The 21,846-nt window shown below is 38.0% G+C and overlaps 1 protein-coding gene and 1 non-coding gene across 2 annotated transcripts; one reads left to right on the top strand and one right to left on the bottom strand.

Annotated features, from left to right (window-relative positions):
- The first annotated feature begins 3,999 nt into the window (after nucleotides 1-3,999).
- On the top strand, nucleotides 4,000-11,727 carry trhrb (thyrotropin-releasing hormone receptor b). Its single transcript, XM_058377363.1, has 2 exons — nucleotides 4,000-5,060; nucleotides 6,671-11,727. The coding sequence occupies exons 1-2, from the start codon at nucleotides 4,311-4,313 to the stop codon at nucleotides 7,037-7,039; spliced, it is 1,119 nt and encodes a 372-aa protein (XP_058233346.1). The 5' UTR covers nucleotides 4,000-4,310; the 3' UTR covers nucleotides 7,040-11,727.
- On the bottom strand, nucleotides 7,640-7,824 carry LOC131345529 (U2 spliceosomal RNA). Its single transcript, XR_009203496.1, has one exon. It is a non-coding gene; the product is annotated as a U2 spliceosomal RNA (small nuclear RNA).
- Nucleotides 11,728-21,846: the final 10,119 nt, after the last annotated feature.

Here is a 21,846-nt window from a genome sequence, read left to right as displayed (position 1 = left end):
CACCCAGTTTGTTCCTGTGCTTCCTGTTTGCTGATTGGATGTTTTCATTTTCTCAGAGGAGTCATTTTTCTGATGCAACACAAGATGGTAGCAAAGCATTTTTTGTTTTTCATTCCTTTTGTTTATTCATCATTACACATCAAAATACTGAATTCATTTAAGCTACTGTATATATGACTTACACTCTGTTCATTGTGTATTTGGAAAGATTCTGTTTTGAACCTTTGTGTTGTAGGGTTCTCTACAGAACATTTAAATGTTCCTCCAGATGGAGGAACCACTAAACCATTTAGTGACCTAAACCTAAGTCTGCATTTTTTCTAAGGTCATCTGGGTTCTGTAAGGGTTCCTTTAATAGCAAATGATTGGTTCTATTTAAACAGGTTTCTGATAAGGAAATGGTTCTGCAAGGATTCTTCAACAGTTCTAGTTCAAGTCAGGGGATCTTTGCGACCTAAATGGGTTGTCTGACTTTTCTGATAAGTGAAACATTCGGATCTAGCACTGTACATAATGCGCTTAAGGATTTTCCAAGAGGAACAAACGCAAACAGGGCTTGATTTTCTCTAAAAGGTTCTAGACCTTATTTTGTATTTAAGTTTACCATTTTCGTCCTGAGAGTATGCACACATGGAAAAGGCCCTTCCAGTGAACCTTCAAGGGTTTTTGGTTTTTAATGGTTCTTAGTTTCCTAGATTGGTTCTAACTGTATAGCTTTCTGATGGGGAAACCATTCTGTGGAATTCTGCAGAGAACACTTAAGCATTTCCCCAGAGAGACAAACCCGAAGAATGCATTAAGTTCTAGATTTAACCTGTTCGACTGCAAAGCTTTTTTTTCTTAATGGGGTCAAGAAGAATTTATTCTCAAACAGGTTTTAGACAGTTTTCTGATAGGGAAAACATTCTGCCATTGTACTGTACTGGCATTCTACAATGAAGACTTAAGTATTTTGCCAGATTAATTTATGATTCTAGATTGAACCTTTTTAAATTTTCTTTCCAGTGGTTATTAAGGTTAACCAAAGGGTTCTTTGATTAGTTACTGGTTAGTTTGTGGTTTGGTATATAGACTGTGGTTTGGTTTTTAGCTGCCTAAAAGGGACCCTATACCCTTTCTTATAGCAAATGCTTGCTTGTAGTACACAAGACCTTAAAGGGTTCCTACAAATTAAGTGCTCTTAAAGGAATTAACGTTTAGAAAGTAAATAATGTTAATGTTACTAATGTAATGTAATCTAACATGCACACGTATTGCATGGGCTTTTACTTGTTAGTTAAAAAATTCACTGATGCATATTCATGAGCAGAGGATGTGTTTAATGCTTGATGTCTCTGTAAAATCCTTACATAAGGATTTTCAAAGAAAGTGTCTATTAGTCATCAAAAAAGGAACAATGACCCAATCCTGCTAATGCCGCCAACTGAATTAGACCACTGACTGCTAGAATAGAACTTCTTACTCCATTTAAAAGTCTAGAGATTTGGCAGAAATGCAGCCATTATCTGAGCTGTCTCCGTGCCATCATCACAGTTGGTGAGGAGGAGAGCCTTTCTCACATCTACTATGCTAAACAAACCAAAAAGCTCTGCCGTCCCACATGAGACAATTATGCTTAAAAATCATGAACATATGATGGTGAAGATTTTGGTAACGTGAGAAAAATTTCACACAAGTGATCGAATGTCACAACAGATTATGTAAGAAGGGATAAAAAGAAAACATGCAATCAGGCTGTACACCCGAGTTTGTTAAACAGAAATCTAATCGAATCTGTCTACCCTTTCTCATTTCTGTGACATTTATCCCGTAGAACACAAAGACAAATTTTCTTAAATTCTTGTTAAAGCAAATTATTCAGTAATTACTACATTCTAAGAAGCAAGAGAAACCCTCAAGCGTTCTTCGTCTTGTCCCCATGGGAAAACCTTTAAAGGTCCTATGTAGAGCTCTTTAGGAAGCTAAATGTCCTGAACCCTTGAGGAACAGTTTTTAATAAGAGAGGGTGAATTATTCAGTATCACCCATAAAACTAACAGAAAAGGATACAAATATGAATGCATTGCTTGTTCCTGGAGATTAAGAGAATAGAACAACTATGGCTCATGTCAGGTTTACTAATAAAAAGTAAATATGCCAAAATTACACAAGAGGATCTGTAATTTAATTTCGAATTTTATAATTTAATATAAAAATCACACAACATTAAATGTTTTTAATTTTTTTTTTTATTTTATTTTATTTTATTTTATTTTGTTTTGTTTTGTTTTGTTTTGTTTTGTTTTATTTTATTTTATTTTATTTTTGGAGCAGATGCCTAGGCTCTCATTTAATAAGCACAGTGCTTATGGTTACATTCATACGATCTGCATGTAGTAATCCAGTGATTCACATCCATCCCTGTTTTAAAATACAACAAAATGAAACAATTGTTTGTAGTTATCTGTACCACAGAGGTGTGAAATTGTGTTGAAATCTGATTGGTCGGAAGTTCTTGATACAACAGGTCTGACAGTAGTCTTGTCTGCAATTCCAATCATAGCTTATTTTAATGTATTATATTAATCTGGCCGTGTGTGAAAAGAAGTGTTGTTATTTTGAAAGGGCAACCACATAATCATTGATACAGTGAATTTTTCTGAGGTGTTTATTTAACATTTAAGGACAGAGTCTCCAGTGTGAGAGCTATACCACCACGGGAGAGTTTTTAATGTAGTGGAATTAGGAATAACACAGTTGGAGCAAATCTTTTGCTAGTAATAATCAGTAACTATTAGATTTTTTAATGTTATTGATGTTTTTAACTATAAATTGTCATTTCATCACAGCATTACAGAAGGTATGAACTAAGAATGTACATTTTTGTTCATAACACAATAACATTCTCACTTAAGAAATCTATATTTCATGGACAAAAGTTTGCGGACACCTGACTATCACACCTATTTGTTTATTTCCCCACAAAAGCTGGAGGCACCCTCTTGTATAATAACTCTTTCTATGCTGTAGTTTCAAGATTTCCCTTCACTGGAAGTAAGAGGAACAAACCTGTTCTAACATGACAATCCCCTCTGCACAAAGCAAGATCCATGAAAACCTGGTTTGGTGTGGAACAACTCGAGTGACCTCAACCCTACCTTTGGGATGAACTGGAACGCTGACTGCACCCCGGGTCTCCTCACCCAATATCAGTGCCTGAGCTCATTTATACTCTTGTGGTTGAATGAACACGAATCCCCATAGCCACGCTCTAAAATCTAGTGGAAAGCCTTTTCACAAAGGGTGGAGGTTAATGTAACAGCAAAGGGACACTGAATCAAATCTTGGATGCTGAAAGACTAAATATAGTTGTGATGTTGGGTGTCCACAAACGTTTGACCATATCGTGTAACTTAGAGACAGAAGATAGGAATTGCTGGGAGTATTAACCCTTTCCCTTATTTTTTGTAGCTCATTGCATTTGTTCCTCCCCAGTTCCCTCACTATATTCTACTCTGGTCATCGCAAGGTTTTTGAACTGCTGTGTGTGTGTGAAGCTATTATATTTAGCAGGTCTAATTTTAAACCCATATGAAGCAGTAAATTCTTAGTTGTAGTAAAAGAAAAATTATATTAACCAATTAAGTGAACTGAGATCGCTGAAGTCTAATTGAGGAAGGAAGACGCTCGATGCGACAGGCAGTGTATTGATTATTTTGAGTCCATCCAAAGGATTGGTTTCATCGATTAGGCATAATTTGCTTCTGGCTGCAATAAGCAAAGAAAAAAAATGAATTCAAGTTTTTTGATGCAAGAGAACCTACAGCGCTCCGGAAGTTGCTAAACTGAATGAAAGTGAGAGTCATTAAAAACAAGAGTTGATTTGAATTGCAATGCGTCCTGGAGCGCATATCGTCTGTATTACGCATGAATGAGCCAGCCTATAGGGAGACGGAATTCAGCACTGTAATTGCTGACCACCAGAGATTGTGTGTGTGTGTGTGTGTGTGTGTGTATGAGAGAGAGAGAGAGAGAGCAGTGCCTCCCTCTGATGAAAGACTCAGATGCCTAAGAACCTCTTTGCTTTTAGCTGCCTTTTTTTTCCCAACTTATTTATCGCAGGCTCTGTTAGTTAGAAAACGCACAAATTCGGTCTCATGCCAAGCTAAAAGAAGCCAAAAACACTACAACCTTATAGTTGGAATGATTTTTATTTAAGACACGAAAATAGAACTTTACTTCACCAGATATAAGTCTGAACCGGACTTAGGAGTCTCAACTAAGATGATGTAAATATATCCCTAGTTTCTTGTTCTTTTTTGCGTAAATAAATGGAGAACTTCACCTTAACTAACCACACGCTGGGCCCCTGGACGGACCACAGTTTAGAATACAAGGTAATCAGCGCTCTTCTGGTGTTCACCATTTGTGTAATTGGGATAGTTGGGAATGTAATGGTCATCTTAGTGGTGCTCACTACGAAGCACATGCGCACACCGACCAACTGCTACCTGGTGAGTTTGGCCGTGGCGGACCTGACCGTACTGACGGCTGCCGGGTTGCCGAGTGTCGCGGACAGCGTGTACGGCTCGTGGATGTTCGGCCACGCCGGCTGCCTCGGCATCACTTATTTCCAGTACCTGGGTATCAATGCGTCGTCGTGCTCCATCACCGCATTCACGGTGGAGAGGTACATCGCCATCTGCCACCCGATCAAGGCGCAGTCGCTGTGCACGTACGCGCGTGCCAAAAGGATCATCCTGGCTGTGTGGCTTTTCACGTCGCTCTACTGCGTCATGTGGTTTTACCTGAGCGACACGCAAGAGCTCGTATACGGCGACGTGACCGTCGTGACCTGCGCTTACAGAGTGTCCCGGGAACTTTACTTACCCATATACTTTTTCGACTTCGGCGTGTTTTTCGTGCTGCCTCTCGCGCTCGCGACCGTCCTGTACGGACTCATCGCGAGAATTCTGTTCCTGAACGCGTTACCGAAACAGAAGGTCAAGAACGGACAGTATGGTTCAGGTATCAAACACTCAGTTCAGTGCTCGAGCACCACGGCCGCCTCGCGCAGACAGGTAAGTCTCACACAAGCATCAAGGTGTACAACAACCCTTATGATGTGATCATTAGTTTTCCCCTCATTATCTGATTAACATGTAATCACATGAGAAGTACGACACATTTGAAGTTATGACCTCAGACTGTGTCTGAATTGACCAGAACACTTTTAACATCATGTGTATCACGTGATTACGTGAAAAAAATCACATCTAAACCTCGTGCCCTACATCACATGTAAAATCATGAGTGATTAACAACATGACCTGTATGTGAAACAGATAATGTGTGAATAACATAAGTGAAAGCTATAGACAAAAAACTTTTAGAGCATGAGATGTAGGCTATACAAGAACCCTGTAGTTCCAAATAAAAAAGATCCAGGAGGCTAAGAATCCTTAAAACTTTCAAAAGAACCCTAATTTATAAGCATTGATTAAGTTCCTATTTTTGCAGCAGCCAGCTAATAATCCTTAAAACTGCTGCATAGACTAAATGGCTTCACTCTGAGAAATGAACTCTTACAGACATAATTCAACTTGAACATTAACTAGCGTAGTAGAGATAACAGTGGAATTAAACTTTACAGTGTTGAATTATTACCTCCAATACTAAAAAGTAAAAGCAGACGTGCTAATATTTATCTTATATATAGAAAGGCAAATTTAAATGTTTTTTAATTCAATTGTGTCATATGAAATTTCACTTGACAATCAAAATTGCTGTTTAATATTGAAGAATTTATAGAAGACTTCATTTTAATTTGATAAAAAGTTAGGTTATTTGATCTAATTGCATGTCAAACTGAATGAATGAATGAATGAATGAATGAATGAATGAATGAATGAATGAATGAATGAACGAAAAATAAATGCAATGTGTTGCTGATGTGTCTCTGGTTAGAGAAATAAATATGAATCCATAATCTTTTTTCTTTTGTTGATGTAAATGCTACTGATGAGTTGAAACAAACAAATGCAAGACCCTAGAGATTTGGATCACCAAGAACAGAATAAATTAACACTGATCCGGGAAATTAAAAGCAAAATGTTTTTATTCTAATATAACCATAAGGGGCAATATCCCATGAAGCAAAAATAATAAATCAGAATAACAGTGTACAGTATGTTGTTTAGTAATGTTCTCACACCATGTAAGGTTTGGAGGTGATTCACAATTATTACACTGTGATGTATTTGTGCATGAAATGGTTAAAGTCTGTGATTACAGTTCATTACCACACACAGTGTACATTTTAGATGACGCCCATGCTGTAGGTTAAACACTGAGGAAAATGCTTTACTATTTTCTTTAATAAGAAAAATAGTAGTACAGGAGTGTTTACATTGAGGGAATCATTTTTATTGATTTGTGGTGCAAAAGCCTTGAACCCTTAAAGTTTTTTTGGTACTGACCCATAGGCTATACAGTATGCTCTTTAAAAAAAGAATCTGTAGAATCTGTGTGTCTACTAGAGGAGGTTCCATGTAGAACCCTTTTAGAATGCAAAGAACATGTAACTCTCCAAAAAAATCCTTTGAGTATCCCAAACATTTTCATTTGTATAGCCACTAGTTTGTCTCATATGCATGCTATAAGGCAGTCATGTTGTTTCGTCTTGTGCCAGGTGATAAAGATGTTGGCAGTGGTGGTGGTTCTGTTCGCCGTGCTCTGGATGCCATACCGCACCCTGGTGGTGGTCAACTCTTTCGTCCAGCAGGCTTACCTGGACACCTGGTTCCTGCTGTTCTGTCGTACCTGTGTATACCTGAACAGTGCCATCAATCCTGTTATCTACAACGCCATGTCACAGAAGTTCCGTGCTGCCTTTAAGAGGCTTTGCAGATGCAGTTCGAAGGCGCAGTCCAAGCAAACAGCCTACAGTGTGGCCCTGACATACAGTACTGCTAAAGAAACATCCATGATCGAGAGCACAGAGCATTTTTCAACAGAGCTGGATGACCTCACAGAAGAGCCAAATGATCTGAGAGAATAACTGGAACCTAAGTACAAGCTTATTGACTTAAATAGCTGGCTGAGTGATTTTTAATCAGGGAAAATTTCCAAATAACAGCATCAAATACTTAAATATAAAATAAATATAACGCACTCAGAATCCACCTGTATACCTCATTTATGCAATTATTCAATAGGCCAGTCAAATGGATGGGGTCCTCTGCAGTTCTGTCCATCCATCTCAAGGTTAATTGTGTTGTGCATTCTGAGATGCTTTTCAGCTCATCACACTGGTGGTTATTTGAGTTACCGTAGCATTCCTGTGAGTTCAAATAAGTCTGGTTATTGTCCTCTGAACTCATCAACAAGGCGCTTTCACTCACAGAACTGCTGCTTAATTGATGTTTTTTTCTGTGTAAACTCTATAGAAAATCTTGGGAGATCAGCAGTTTCTGAAATAGAAGAAGCCTTTATTATAGCCACACAGCACCACAGTGAAGGAAGTTGGGATCGGAGCTCATGGGGCAGCTACGATGCAGCGCCCCTGGAGCAGAGAGAGTTAAGGGCCTTGCTCAATTGCCCAACAGTTGCAGCTTGGCAGCAGTGGGGCTTGAACCCCAACCATCCAATCAACAACCCAAAACCTTAACTACTTGAGCTACTACTACCCTGAAAATGTGGAGCAGACGGAGCTAGCTCCTTTTCCAGCTCACAGCTCCATTTAATATAGAATCCTCCTATAGAGGACATATCAGATATTAAACTGATACCAACAGATACTACACTCAAACTGGCACATCTGGTACAGGTCAAAATGAAAGAAATCTCCTGATTCCAATGTAAAAATGAACTGAAGCTCTTGAATTATATCTGCATGATTGTATGTATTGCACTGAACCACATGACTGGCTGATAATTGGCGGATAATTGCATGAATGTGTGGGTGTACAGATGTTTCTAACAAAGTGCACTGCAAGCGAATTTTCAGATTACTTTATATGTACAATACATATCAATACATGTTTACTTAATTCCTTAACCACATCACAACTGTGAAGAATCTGAATAAGACTACATTTTATTTTGTATGTAGAGAAACAGGACACATTTATGGTTAGCGCTTGAGAGAAAGAGTTTGCCCCAGAAACAGCAGAAGTGATTTACTAAAAGCTGCTTAAGGTGAATTAAAAGATTTCCTAAAACTGCTGAAATGCTTGGTGTTGTGTACAGGGTGTAAAATGACATCAGGATGTTTTCATCTCCTTTTCTGAACTCCTACTCTCAGAAAAAATAGTATTAAACTGTATTCAGTCTCTACCCCTGCATTTTTCACATGGAATGGATGTTGAAAGAAAAAGAAAGAAAAACTGTATATTGTGTAAAAGGTACATAATTAGATGCATATGGTACATAAATAGTTTTTAGAGCAAATATTTCAGGATTTACACTACATACACATTTTACAGGTAACAAACACATACTAAATGTAAGGTGTACAAGACAGTGGTGAGACCGGCCATGCTGTATGGTTTAGAGACAGTGTCACTGAGGAAGAGACAGGAGTCAGAGCTGGAGGTAGCAGAGCTGAAGATGTTGAAGTTCTCGTTGGGAGTGACAAGGTTGGACAGGATTAGGAACGAGTACATCAGAGGGACAGCTCATGTTGGACCTTTAGGGGCAAAGTTAGGGAGGCCAGATTAAGATGGTTTGGACATGTTCAGAGGAGGGAGAGTGAGTATATTGGTAGGAGAATGTTGGACATGGAGCTGCCAGGCAGGAGGCAAAGAGGAAGACCAAAGAGGAGGTATATAGATGCAATAAATGAGGATATGAAGCTAGTGGGTGTAAGTGTTGAGGATGCAGAAGATAGGGATAGGTGGAGAGAGATGATTCGCTGTGGAGACGCCTGAAGGGAAAAGCCGAAAGAAGAAGAAGACACACACTAAGTGTAAATGAATGTGTACCACCCCAGTGATGAGGAAAAGCACAGTTTAGTACCTTTTTTCTGAGAGTAGACAAGTAACACAAGGCTGCTATCTGTATCCGTATCTGTTTACTGTTCCTGATATTTATATCTGTATCTGTATTCTGATTAAACACAAAGTAGGTGTTGCCTAAAGCCATAGGGTTGGTTATTTATTTATTTATTTATTTATTTATCTTTATGAAATATATGAAATTTATATTTATGCCTTGAGAAAGACTAAAAACTAGGAAAAAAAATCTCTCTGGAAATTTCTGAAAACCTGGAGAATTTCTTTTTACCTCATCTTTGGAGTTTGAGTAATTTACCTCAGCTAAAGATGTGCACTGGACAGTTTTTAATCCCAGTTGTGCAGATGTTTTTTTTTTTTTTTGGTGACAGATCATAATGCCTTTCAACAAATTTACTTGCTTTTTTCATGTTTATGCTAGGGTTCTTTATTTGAGCCTCATATCTGACAACTTGCTTAAGGCTGTTTTAAAAAATTAAAAACAACTTGCTGTCCTGATGCACAACTCTAATCTCAATCAGATTATTAATTATAGTATTGATCAGATCCCATGTGAACTCTTTTAACAAGCTCTCCAAAAGGAAAAAAAAGAAAAGAATGATGAGTGCATTTCCTGTTTGTGTCTGTATTTGTATTTATTTAGAACACCTTAACTGTTCAATTGGAATTATGTATCCAGTTACATCTCTATCTAACTGTATGAACATTTCCAATAAATAGTATTTCTGTTGTTTGTTTTTATGTACATACCTATTCAGTGCAATCATGCTTTATTCTTAATGACAGTAATGGAGTTACTGTTAACAGTGGTGCTGATTTGTTTTGTTTGAAATTGTGTGTATGTTTGTATGAAGTTTAAAGTACAGTATTTGCTGCTACTCATCAACATGCCCTGATAAATAATAGAGACATCATAAGTTATGTGAAGCACTGGTTAAGAGCTTCAGAAGACTGAACCGACAGACTCCTCTTCAGACGATGAGGAAAAAATGGAAATGACACCCACACATTAGTCACAGTTTAGAAACATGGAACCACTGTGTAACATATGTACAAAAACATACCTTTCCTTTGAACAACTATGTGTGTATTTATAAATGTTTTGTGTTTGTAACTGATTTTTGCCTTTTGCTGTTCATACTGGAAGAGAAAAATGCTGGTGTCTAGTGCATGTTGCTTAATTGAGGTTTGTTGATGTGTAAAATGATTTAGTCACTGAATTAATATAATTAATGTTACCTTGAAATAACGACTGTAGATCTTGTGCTGGTGTTTCTGTACTTCTTTGTAGCATGGTCGCACTACAAACATTCTGAAATACATGATGCTTTTAAATGACAGGGAATCATTTGGGAAAAAGGTTAACAGGTTAAATGTTTGTGTGATGCAAAATGGGGGAAACAATAAGGATTTAATCTTAAGTAATTTGTTTATATACATGCACTGGCCATTTTATGCAGCCAATCATTGAGGAACACGTTAAAAGCTTCAGGTAATGTTCACATCGAACTTCAGAACAGGGAAACTATATGACCTCTGTGACTCTGACTGTGGCATGGATGTTAAACCTAGATGGGCTGTTTTGGGTATTTTGGAATTTCAAGTCTGTAGACATTACCCAGAATGGTGTGAAAAAACAGCAAAAAAAGAAATTATTTCTGTGGACACAAACATCAACTGGTCTATTTCTAATTCTAAAATGTCCAGGTTTTTCTGCCCCTGTGCTTCAAGTGTGAACTGTAGCTTCAAATTCTTGCTTTTGGCTGACAAGTCTGGAACCTGATGTGGTCTTCTGCCTCAAGGTTTAGTGTGTTGTGCATACAGAGATGCATTTTTACTCACCACAGTGGTAAAGAGTGATTATTTGAGTTACAGTAGCCTTGCTGTTTGCTTGAACCTGTTTGGTCATTGCTCTTCTGACCTGTCATATCCACAAGGTATTTGCAGTCATTAGATGTTTTTTGTTTATCACACCATTCAAGACATCAGCGTTAACCAAAACACTCAAACCGTCTTATCTGACACAAGCAGCCGCAGTCAAAGTGACTGAAATTGATAAGATTTTTCCCTAATCTGATGTTCATTTTATGTTAACTTCAACATAAAATGAAGTCCCTGTACTATATCTGCTTGAGTGTATAAACTGTGCTGCTTCCAGGTGACTGGCTAAATGGATAATTGCAGCCATGTTCCTAATAATGTGGCCAGTGAGTGTAAACTCATCAAATAGCACATAACACATCAGGCCAAAGCGCAGAGATTCAGTTATATTAACAAGACAAATTGACTTATATGATGCCACTGAAGCTCAATGTTCTTCAGATACAGTATTCTTAATGACTTGGGTGAAATCAGCTCACACTGTCATTATGACCTGCTCTGTGCTCGTATTATATACTTTAATTCTCTCCTCTATTTTTCTGTTTAAAAAGGACTTTTCTATTTATTCTCATCTCTTTCACAAATATTAAAGGTCACAGTGGGCTGGAAATTCAATTGTGCACCAGAATATTGGTCATAAAATCATTTTATACATGATTTATAGGAAGTGTTTAGCATCCCAGGGAATATGATACCACTACACAGAAATTAGAATGATGATGATTAATGATTTTGCAGTCATGATTAAAAATAAAATATAAGATATATTTAGTTTGATATTTAGTTTGAATTCCATGTCTAGACACTAAACATTTAGAAAAATGGCAGATAGTGCATCTATAGTTAAAATTAAAAAAGCACAAAACCTTCCTTTCCCAGGGAAAATTTGACGTTTAGATTAACTTCAGTGAAAAGAAACCCGTTGTTCAGGCTGATCAGGTGGTACATTCAGGTGGTACATTCAGAGCATCTACTGGAGTCAGATAAGATTAAGATTCAGAAGCAGTGAAGCTCCTTTTTAGTATTTTACTCATAGGACAATGCGACAAAATAACTTCACGTTTGGTGATTTTATTTATAACATTATAGTTCTGATATTTCCTGGATAAGCAAGGCTTATTCAATTATTATCATCACATGTTTTTCAGTAACTCCGAAATACTGTGTTCTACAGAACTGTTCATTCATTTTCTATAAATAAAAAAAAGGTGAAGCCTGTACATGGCAAGGCAAATCACAGCTATACTGTATATTAAGGTGCTCACTGTCATATATTATTGTTTCTATGGTAACAACTTCTAGAGGAACAGCTTACACAGGTAGGGCAAATGCTGTACATAAACAGACTTTAATGATCTGCATAACTTTATGTAAGGAGTCTCCAAGTGTCAGCACACATTTTATGATGTCCCTGTAACAGCACACACTGTCATGTTTAACTCCACACTTCATTAGTTAATAGATGCAGTGAAACTAAACCGTGTAGTTAATGTAAGTCTGAACCCAGCAACAACCACAGAATTTCAATAGGTAAAAGAAAATAGCAGTGGTGGTTCAAGTAGTTAAGGCACTGGGTTAAGGATCAGGGTTCAAGCACCAGCACCACCAAGCTCCACTGTTGGGTAACTGATCAAAGCCCTTAACCCCCCCTGCTCCAGGGGCACTGTATCATAGCTGCCCCTGTGCTCTGACCCCAACTTCCGCAGCTGGGATATGTGAAGAAAAGAAATCCACCGTGCTTTAATGTATGTGTGGTGATAATAAAGGCTTCAGTAACATTCACTTCATTATTTATTATATGGAGTTTAACGTTGATATCATGAAAAACATTTTTCCAAAATGTTTGTAGATCCGTTTCTGTCCTAAAGGCTTAAATGAACTAATGACCATATAGCCAGCTCTTATGTTCTCACCATGAACACATTTTTGCTTTGAATTACTAAATGATGTAATACTGCCACACAAACATTTTGAACACCCTATATGAACATTTTTCAAGAACTTGCTTTAAGTGAAACTAAAAGGATATGTAAGTGAACTGAGAAATTGACTTAAAAAAGCAGACCGAAGGAATACATGTGAATTTGAAACCATTTGAAATAAAGGCTTGACGGCATTCCTCTATAAAACAGTGGTAAACTAGTTTAATTTAATATAATTAGCAGCATCATGCTATGCTGTAACTTAGAATTTCATTATCATATCATTTCATATCATTACCAGAGCTCACTTGCAGCTCTCACATGATGGAAAAAAGGAAGTGGATTGAGTAAAGATGCTGAGAACAGCTACATTCACTGCCATCTGTAAAGCATACAAGTTTTTGGCATCCAAAAGCTGTTAAAGAACATTCAGACGCCGCCATGTTCAGAACAGAGTGACTTGGCCATCTGGGCTCAGGGCTATAAACAAGTGCAGCACATTAGTCAGTGTTAGCACTTTGTGTCCTCTGCTATAGTAGACTAAGCTTTCTGGAATACAAAAGGCAAGGCTGAATATGCCTTGACTAATGATATCCGTGAGAGAGTAATAAAGTGATAAAAAGAAGATAACTAGGGCTAAGAGGGGTTGAATAATCACCACACAGGATCATTCATTTTCCATTCCATTTAGCTTGGAAGAAAAGCATAGCAGTGTAACAAATGAGTGATAATAGGTGGGTATCATGTATTACAATCAAAGGATTAAAGGACAGCGAAGACAAGGTGACATTAATTATTAGCACACTCTCTACAATAAATCGTTCCTAGCTTCTGGGGATAATTATCTCTCTGAAGAATATGTGTGAAGTCAAACTAGCGCTGGCAGAGGGAAGCTGAAACAGGATATATACTCCAGAGCGAGATAAAGAGACACCTAAAACATCAGATACAATCCAAAACACAAGATTAGTTACTGCACAAGTTTCCTTTCAAATTTCTGTCAGCATCCCAGCAGTGATCTCTAAGGATCCTGGAGGGTCAAGGGTAACATGTGCTTCCACTAACATGTGTCAAGGCACCACTTTTCTTTTTTTTTAATATAGAAAAGCACATTATTTTTTGCAGAAAAGAGAAAAATAGGAATCCTTAAGTGGCACAACAATAAAGATTAATGTCTTGAAATTGCATCCATCATTTTGAATGCCACAGAAAGCATAATTGCCCCTGATCCCTGAGTGGGAAATGTGCCATTCATCTCAACAGCCCATCACAGGCATCTGTGACAAACTATATAAAATATGGAAGAGGGTAGTTAGCGTTTCCTCCAGGATCTCTGTGCATAAGAAGCCACTTAAAGTCTCAGGGGCAGCATGTGCAGATTTAGACTTATTACAAATTTATTAGCTAGCCCACCAGACGAGTAACAGCGGAGACCTATCTATCATGGCTAAAATGTTGGAGCTAATGTGATGTAATAATATATGTGAAGTTACATCATGCTGGAAACCTCAACGAGTCAATACATCACTAGCCATACATCACTGGTCTTGAGTCCTTGCATTGCATGTAAAAGACGTGATTTAATGCCAACTGGCATGTTTTTTTCCTTTCTATATATTTATGTCTAGAAAGCAGCTGAGACATTTTACATGTGGATGTTTTTTCCCCTAGCTTTATCAGTGTTCCTGGCTTGATTCCAGTTTTTAAAAGATTATCTGTGTGTTAATTAATCCTGTTTGAAAAATCCGAGCTGTAACCAGGATGAAAACTGTACTGCAGAAATGTGACCCACTTAATAATTATAGCTATAATTAATCATTCTAATTAATAATATCCATTGAGAGCATTTCTTATCATTTGCTTTATACTTCCACACATCCAGTAACTGCTCTTATTTAAATGAACGCGTGCGAGAGAGAGAGAGCGTGTGAGAGAGAAAAACACAAAACCTTCCAAAAATACCACCTCTGTCCAGACCTCTGTGCCTTCATAGTTGAAGTTACAGCCAATTTGGTGAGTGTGTGTTTTGCAGAAGGTGACAAATTTCAGAAGCATGAACTACATTATGCTTAAACACAGCCTATATATCAACTAAGCATTTTCCTTGAATTAAAAACAGAGACAAAAACCAGTCCATCCCTGATGCCTCAGCCCTCAAACTACAAGACTGAAAACTAGCTAATAGATGGACATATGGGAGAAAATGCAATATGGTGATTGCAATTCTGAACTTCACACCACTGCAAGCCAGATAATAAATGAGCATACTAGAGATAACAGACTACCATCTGGATTTCAGTATAACGGAAGAAGAGCTAAATGCCCATTTGTGCTGAACAAAACCACAAAATTAGCTCTATTGTTGGCTATTAGTGTCTATGTATTTACACAATACAGTCTGATGGAGCTTGGATATGGACGATATTCCTTAATGACACTAATTGTTCATTATAGATACTTAAAAAGATGAGAATTTTTGTGTTGTTTTAAATTGCCATATGCAAGACATTGTTAAAGAACATGTTTACTGGCCCTTAATGTATTTCTGGTGTTTTTAAGAGGAAGGTGAAACTTAAGAGGGTAACAGCTGTTGGATGCATTTTTGCAGTTGAAGCCTCTTCCATCAGAAAAAGCTCTCTGATTATAACACAATTTAGTGCTGCTAAATTTATTTTAGATTACATCTTGGTCCTGGAGGCATGATATCTTTCTGGATGCATGTACACTGAAAGTGCAGTAAATACACTATATGGCCAAGTATGTGGACATACTATCTTAATTATAGTCTTCGCTAGTTTCAGCCACACTCTTTTCTAACAGGTTAATAAAATCAAGCCCAAATGCCATTAACAGTAGAATGGGTTGTACTGAGGCGGTCAGTGACTTTGCCACAAATCAATTCTGCCCTGCTAGATCTGCCCTATTCAAGTGGAAGTGCTGTTCCATGAAATGTAAGCATCTAGAAGCAACAAGCGCTCAGCCTCAAAGCAGTGGACTACACAAACCCACAGAGCATGGCTGCTGAGTGCTAGTCAACGGTGTGTAAAAATCACCTATCCTCTGTTGCATCTCTAATTACAGAGCTGCAAAGTGCCTCTAAAAGCAACACTAGCATAAGATCTGTGCATCAGCAGCTTCATGATTTGGATTTCCATAGCAGAGCAGCTCTACACAAATCTAAAAGCACTATGAAAAGTGTCAGCTGGAATGGTGTAAGGCTCAAAGCCACTGGACACTAGTAGTGTAATAAACACATCTGAGTTTGATGCCAAGCAAGTGCTACTTACTGTAAAGTAAGTTTGGTGGAGAAGCTGTAATAGTCTGGAGCTGTCAGGGTTCAAGCCCCTTAGTTCCAGGGAAGGGTAATGTTACAGACAAAAGACAATTTAGAGAATTACTATATATACTTCCAACTTTTGCACAAGGCCATCCCTGTTCCAGTATGACAAGTCTCCTTTGCACAAAGCAAGATATAAAAAGGAATGTGGTAGCTTAGTGGTTAAGGTGTTTAACTACTGATCAAAAGGTTGTGAGTTTGAATCCCAGATACACCAAGCTGCCACTGCTGGGCAAGCCCCTTAAATCACAACTGCTCAGTTGTATAAAATTAGATAAAATGTAAGTCCTTCTGGATAAGGGTGTCTGCCAAGTGCCAGAAATGTAAATGTATAAAGATAGTTTGATGAGCACAGAGCCCCAACCTCAACTCCAGCTAACACCTTTGTAATAACCTGGAACATTGATTGAAACCCTGGCATCCCAGATTGAAAATTGGAAACCCAGGCATCTAGCATTTGTTCCAGTCCACACAAATACACTGCTTTTAACCAGAATGGGCACAATTTCCCTCAGATACACTTTAAATGTCTTGTAGAAAGCCTTCACAAAAAAATTACAGGGCTAATTTCTGTGGTTTAGGACTGAGATGTCTCCCATACTTTCGGCTATATAGTGTATGCCAAAACTAACCTGTGATCTTTAACACAAAAAAGGAAATAATAAGAATTACTAAATTTATTCATGAGGCCTCCTGGTGGTCCCACGCTCTCATTGCCACTGCCTGGGTTCGATTCCCGGGCAGGGAGCCACCCCAGCCACTGAAGAGTTAACTCTCAGTGACGGTCCCAAGCCCAGATGAAAAATGGGAAGGTTGTGACAGGAGGGACATCCGGTGTAAAACCTGTGCCAAATCATGCGGGTCGATTCATCCGCTACAAACAGTGCACCCTGCAATTGTGTGGGACAAATGCTAAGACAAAAATAAATAAATAAATAAATGTATTTATGCAAAAAAATATGTAGCTGAAAATTAAATTGTACTAATTATTTTTCAGTGTATATGGGAGGCTTAATGTAATTTACCAAATTAAAAAGAAACTGAATAAAATAATAACTGAAAAGAGGGCAAATCATAAGAATATTGCACTGATAAAAAAAAAAAATCATCATGTTAATATAGGCCACATAGATGTATTCTTGAATGTAATTAACCTCACTAGATAAAGATTACAGTGAAGCACATTAAAATGCCAACTAGATGTTAATGACACAATTTCCATGCATACAAGCCAGCCCAAAGATCATGTAGTCAACCCTCCTCTCCAAACCCAGACGAGACTTGTAACAACACATTCATGCATTTAAATAGATAATCTCCATCAAGGCTCCTCCAGTGTCATTGACTCTGTAATGAGTAAGATCTCCTCAGCTGAAACGGTGTATGTGTCATGTCCTGAACTCGATCCTTAAAAACACCTGCTCTAGATTAGCCAGAAATGGTTTCAGATAATACAGTTTAACAAAACAGAACAGCACAGGTCAAAATCTTTCCTTTCATGCTCTTCTTAATGGACACGCAGATCTGCAGATGAACTAATGCTCTTTCTTAGCTATACAGTAATCATGGTGCAGCTGTTAAAACCAAGAGCTGGTAAAAGAATTAAATTGGGGTCATCTACTGAACTGCTATTAGATTAATTCAATCTGATAACCGCAGCCAGTGATTTAATCTCCCATGAACAAAATAAGGCTTTCACAGCAAAACACAGGGCATAAGATAACAAAGTCATTATCCTTTTCAGCATTTGTTATTAAATTAGATTGCAGAAAGTCCTCGTGTCAGTGCAAAGATTAGACGACCAGCTGCACTTCTTCAGCAACAGATGCACTGAACTTAGAGAGCATTAAAAAGGTTATTAGTGTTATGTGTTGTATTAGAAGTGTAAGCAATGGTGATTCTGGTGTAAACAGAGTTAGTTCTCTATCTAGGCAATAAACAGCATTCTGTTTTATTCAAGGATACAGCCTGAAGTAAAGCAGTTAAGTTGTCTTTATTTGTCACATATACAACATTGAACACAGTGAAATTCTTTCTTCATATATCCCATCCCTGGAAGTTGGGGGTCAGTGTTAGCCACACTGCAGCATCCCAGGAGCAGAAGGGGGTAGGGGCCAACAGTGGTCAAGTGGCTTATCATATACAGGGTGGGGGCTATACCAGAAAACTCAGGGCATAAGGTTGGGGACACCCTGAACATTAGTACACTACACTCGCACACCCATTCACACGCTACAGACAAATCAGAGAGGCCAGCCTGCCTACACCGCCTGGAGGAAACCAGAGCAACTCGAGGAAATGAGATGATGGATGGTGGAGATCGGAATCGAACCCTCAACCCCAGAGGTGTGAAGAAAATATACTAATTCTTAAGCATCTTTATTTTGTATATGTAGCTTACACCAATCAGACATAACATTATGACCACCTGCCTAATATTGTGTTGGTCCCCCTTTTGCTACCAAAACAGCCCTGACCTGTCAAGGCATGGACTCCCCTGGATCCCTGAAGTTGATGTGGTATCTGGCACCAAGATGTTAGCGGCAGATCCTTCAAGTCCTGTAAGTTGCGAGGCGGGGGCTTCCATGGGCCCCACCTCGCAACCTACAGGTCTCAAAGTATACTTCCAGGACTTAAAGGAGACTTTGGATAGATACTGACCACTGCAGATTGGGAACACCCCACAAGAGCTGCAGTTTTGGAGATGCTCTGATCCAGCTGTCTAGCCATCACAATTTGGCCCTTGTCAAACTCGCTCAAATCCTTACGCTTGCCCATTTTTCCTGCTTCTAACTTTGAGGACAAAATGTTCACTTGCTGCCTAATATATCCCACCCACTAACAGGTGCCATGATGAGGAGATAATTCACTTCACCTGTCAATGCTCATAATGTTATGCTCCATGTATTTCATTTGTATTTCCATCCATCTATCCATCCATCGTCTATACCCGCTTTATTTCTAATTAGGGTCACAGGGATCTGCTGGAGCCTATCCCAGCACACATTGGGCAAAAGGCAGGGGGACACCCTGGACAGTCCATCACAGGGCCACATATAGACAGACAACCACACACTCACTCACTCCTATGGGCAATTCAGAATTACCAATCAACCCAATGTACCCAATGTTTTTGGACTGCAGATTTACAATAAGAGACCCAAACCTGTTCCAGCATGACAATGCCCCTGTGCACAAAGCAACAACAGAGCTTGCCAAGTTTGGTGTAGAGCTGCCTGTACAGAATGCCAACCTCAACCATATTGAAAATCTTTGGGATGTACTAGAATGCCATCTGCATCTAGGCCTTCTTGCCAGACATCAGTGCCTCTCCTCAGTAATCAAAATCTAGTGGAAAGCCTTCCTAGAAGAGTAGAGATTGTTATAACAGCAAAAGAGAAATAAATCTGAAATAGGATGTGCATGTGTTATTGGCTATGTGACCACAAACCTTTTGAAATGGGTATATTTGAAAATATCTAAATATTAAACTAGCCATTGTGCTATATGAAACAATTTAATTAGTTCAGCAATTTGTTTCTATTCATTCACACAATTCAGTTTAATGGAGCTTAAATATGGATGAAAAACCTTAATTACACTTATTGCTCATTATAGATTGTTAGAAATACTTAAATCCTGTACAGCACTAATAGATGTAAAGAGAAAAATAATTTTTAAAAAAGGCCATATGTCAAGCAATGTGTTTACCAGCGAGTTTTTAAGCGGAAGATGAGGTTCAAGAGGAAAACAGCTGTTGAATGTACTTCAGATAATGCTCTCAGTGAATGTCCATGTCTGACTGAAACACTATTTGCACTTGAAGGCTTAAGTGCAGTGCTGCTATTATTAAAAAAAAAACACCACCACCACCTTCTGACCAATCAGATTCATGAATTCAGTGCTAGTGTGATATAAATGCTGCTTGACACTTGACACCAATCACCATAATTTTAAATGGGTTCTTTCTTTCGATAGCGAGAATTCCTGATGTCCCCAGTAAACTGGATTAAAGTAGAAGGATTGTAATTGAACTGCTTGCTCATTGGTCAGAAGGAGAAGACAGAAAGTCCATGATCTGATCCATGATCAGAATGTCTACAATCGGTGTAAGGAAACTGTATGAAGCACTTCTCGAATGGTCCCACCATTTCTCAGAGTACAAGGAAGGTATGCAATAAGACTTTTCTCTGTTCTGGCACCGAGATGTCCAAACAGCTGAATTACCAATCTTTAAACAATGACTAAAGATGTACCTTTTACCTTTAAAATTTAAAAAAACTTTAAAATTCAATCATCGAACTTTGCTGTCAGTGTGTTGTTTCTACTTGCTATAGTTTTAGTCCATGACCAAGTGAACCAGGATCAGGATGTATTAATTGATAGAGATGTGCTTTTAAGTGAAGGTGGTGGTAGCTCAAGTGATTAAGGCTCTTGGTGTTGATCAGAAGACCGGGTTCAAGCCCTAATAATGCCAAGCTGCCACTATTCAGCCCTTGTTCAAGGCCCCCAACCTCCCTGATCTACGGGCAAGGCATCATGGCTGACCGTGCTCTCTGACCAAAAACCCCCAAGCCATGGCATATGCAAGAATTTCACAGTGCAGTAATGTATGTATCTATGTATGTATGTATAAATAAATAAACAAATTAATTAATTAATAAATTTAAAAAATAAATTAATTAATTTAAATAAATAAAATAAAATAAAATAAAATAAAATAAAATAAAATAATATAAAATAAAATAAAGGTATTTATTTTTTATTTATTTTGTGTGTGTGTGTCTATACTAAATAAAATATATTAAATAATGTGCAACAGGAAAGACCATCAGAATTACAAAATCATAATACATGTACACAATACACATTTAGTGCTCTCAAACTGATATTTGAAATTTTGAATTAATTATCTAACATAAATCCTATACATTTTGGACAATTTGTCATCTCATCTAAAGATAAAAAGCATACACCATCCACTGGATAAACCGAGTTCTAACAGGTATAGTGCAGTCTCCGTTATGGAGCTGGAGCTGGAGCTGAGAGGAGGGTGGTGCTATCCCTAGAACTCTGTTAAATCTTCCATCATTACAGCGTGACAAATGTAACACCTATATAGCAAAGGTTAATTTGATTTCAGCTGAGTCAAACAGCACTCTCCGGTGTGCATAATGAGAGTGATTCAGCTCGAACATCTTACCATGCCTTATTCATGCCTGCCAGTCTGTCTTCGAGACATCTGCTGGGCCATCTTAAAAGTAGAGTGTACAGCTTAACCTGAGATGTTCGATATGTCATTACGCTACACACAGATGAGCAATTCAACCTTTGCGACAGGTTCCCACCTTCAAATATCAGAAACTCTTAGTGGTGTCTGGAGTGCTAATAGGAATGGCATATTTGAAAAAAATCAGGCATATTTGAATAAGGTGCTTTTTGCCATTTGGGAAGGCAGTACCATGTCTTTCATTTTATTGCAGTAGGAGCAGATTTTATTTATTTATTTATTTATTTTTTTTTTACAAAATGACAACACATATATAATATAATTTCAGCTAAACAATCCTTGAGTCAAAATGACCACAGGCTGTCGACTGAAATAAGACAGGAATAAAACAAATTCAAAGGAATGGCTTGGGTAGATATAAAGTTCACCTTTTATGTAATTTCTGCTTATTAGCTCATATATGGTGCCTAAATTTTGCACTGG

This window comes from Hemibagrus wyckioides, linkage group LG24, assembly GCF_019097595.1.
Source record: "Hemibagrus wyckioides isolate EC202008001 linkage group LG24, SWU_Hwy_1.0, whole genome shotgun sequence".
NCBI classification, from domain to species: Eukaryota; Metazoa; Chordata; class Actinopteri; order Siluriformes; family Bagridae; genus Hemibagrus; species Hemibagrus wyckioides.
This window is presented reverse-complemented; position numbering and strand designations above follow the sequence as displayed.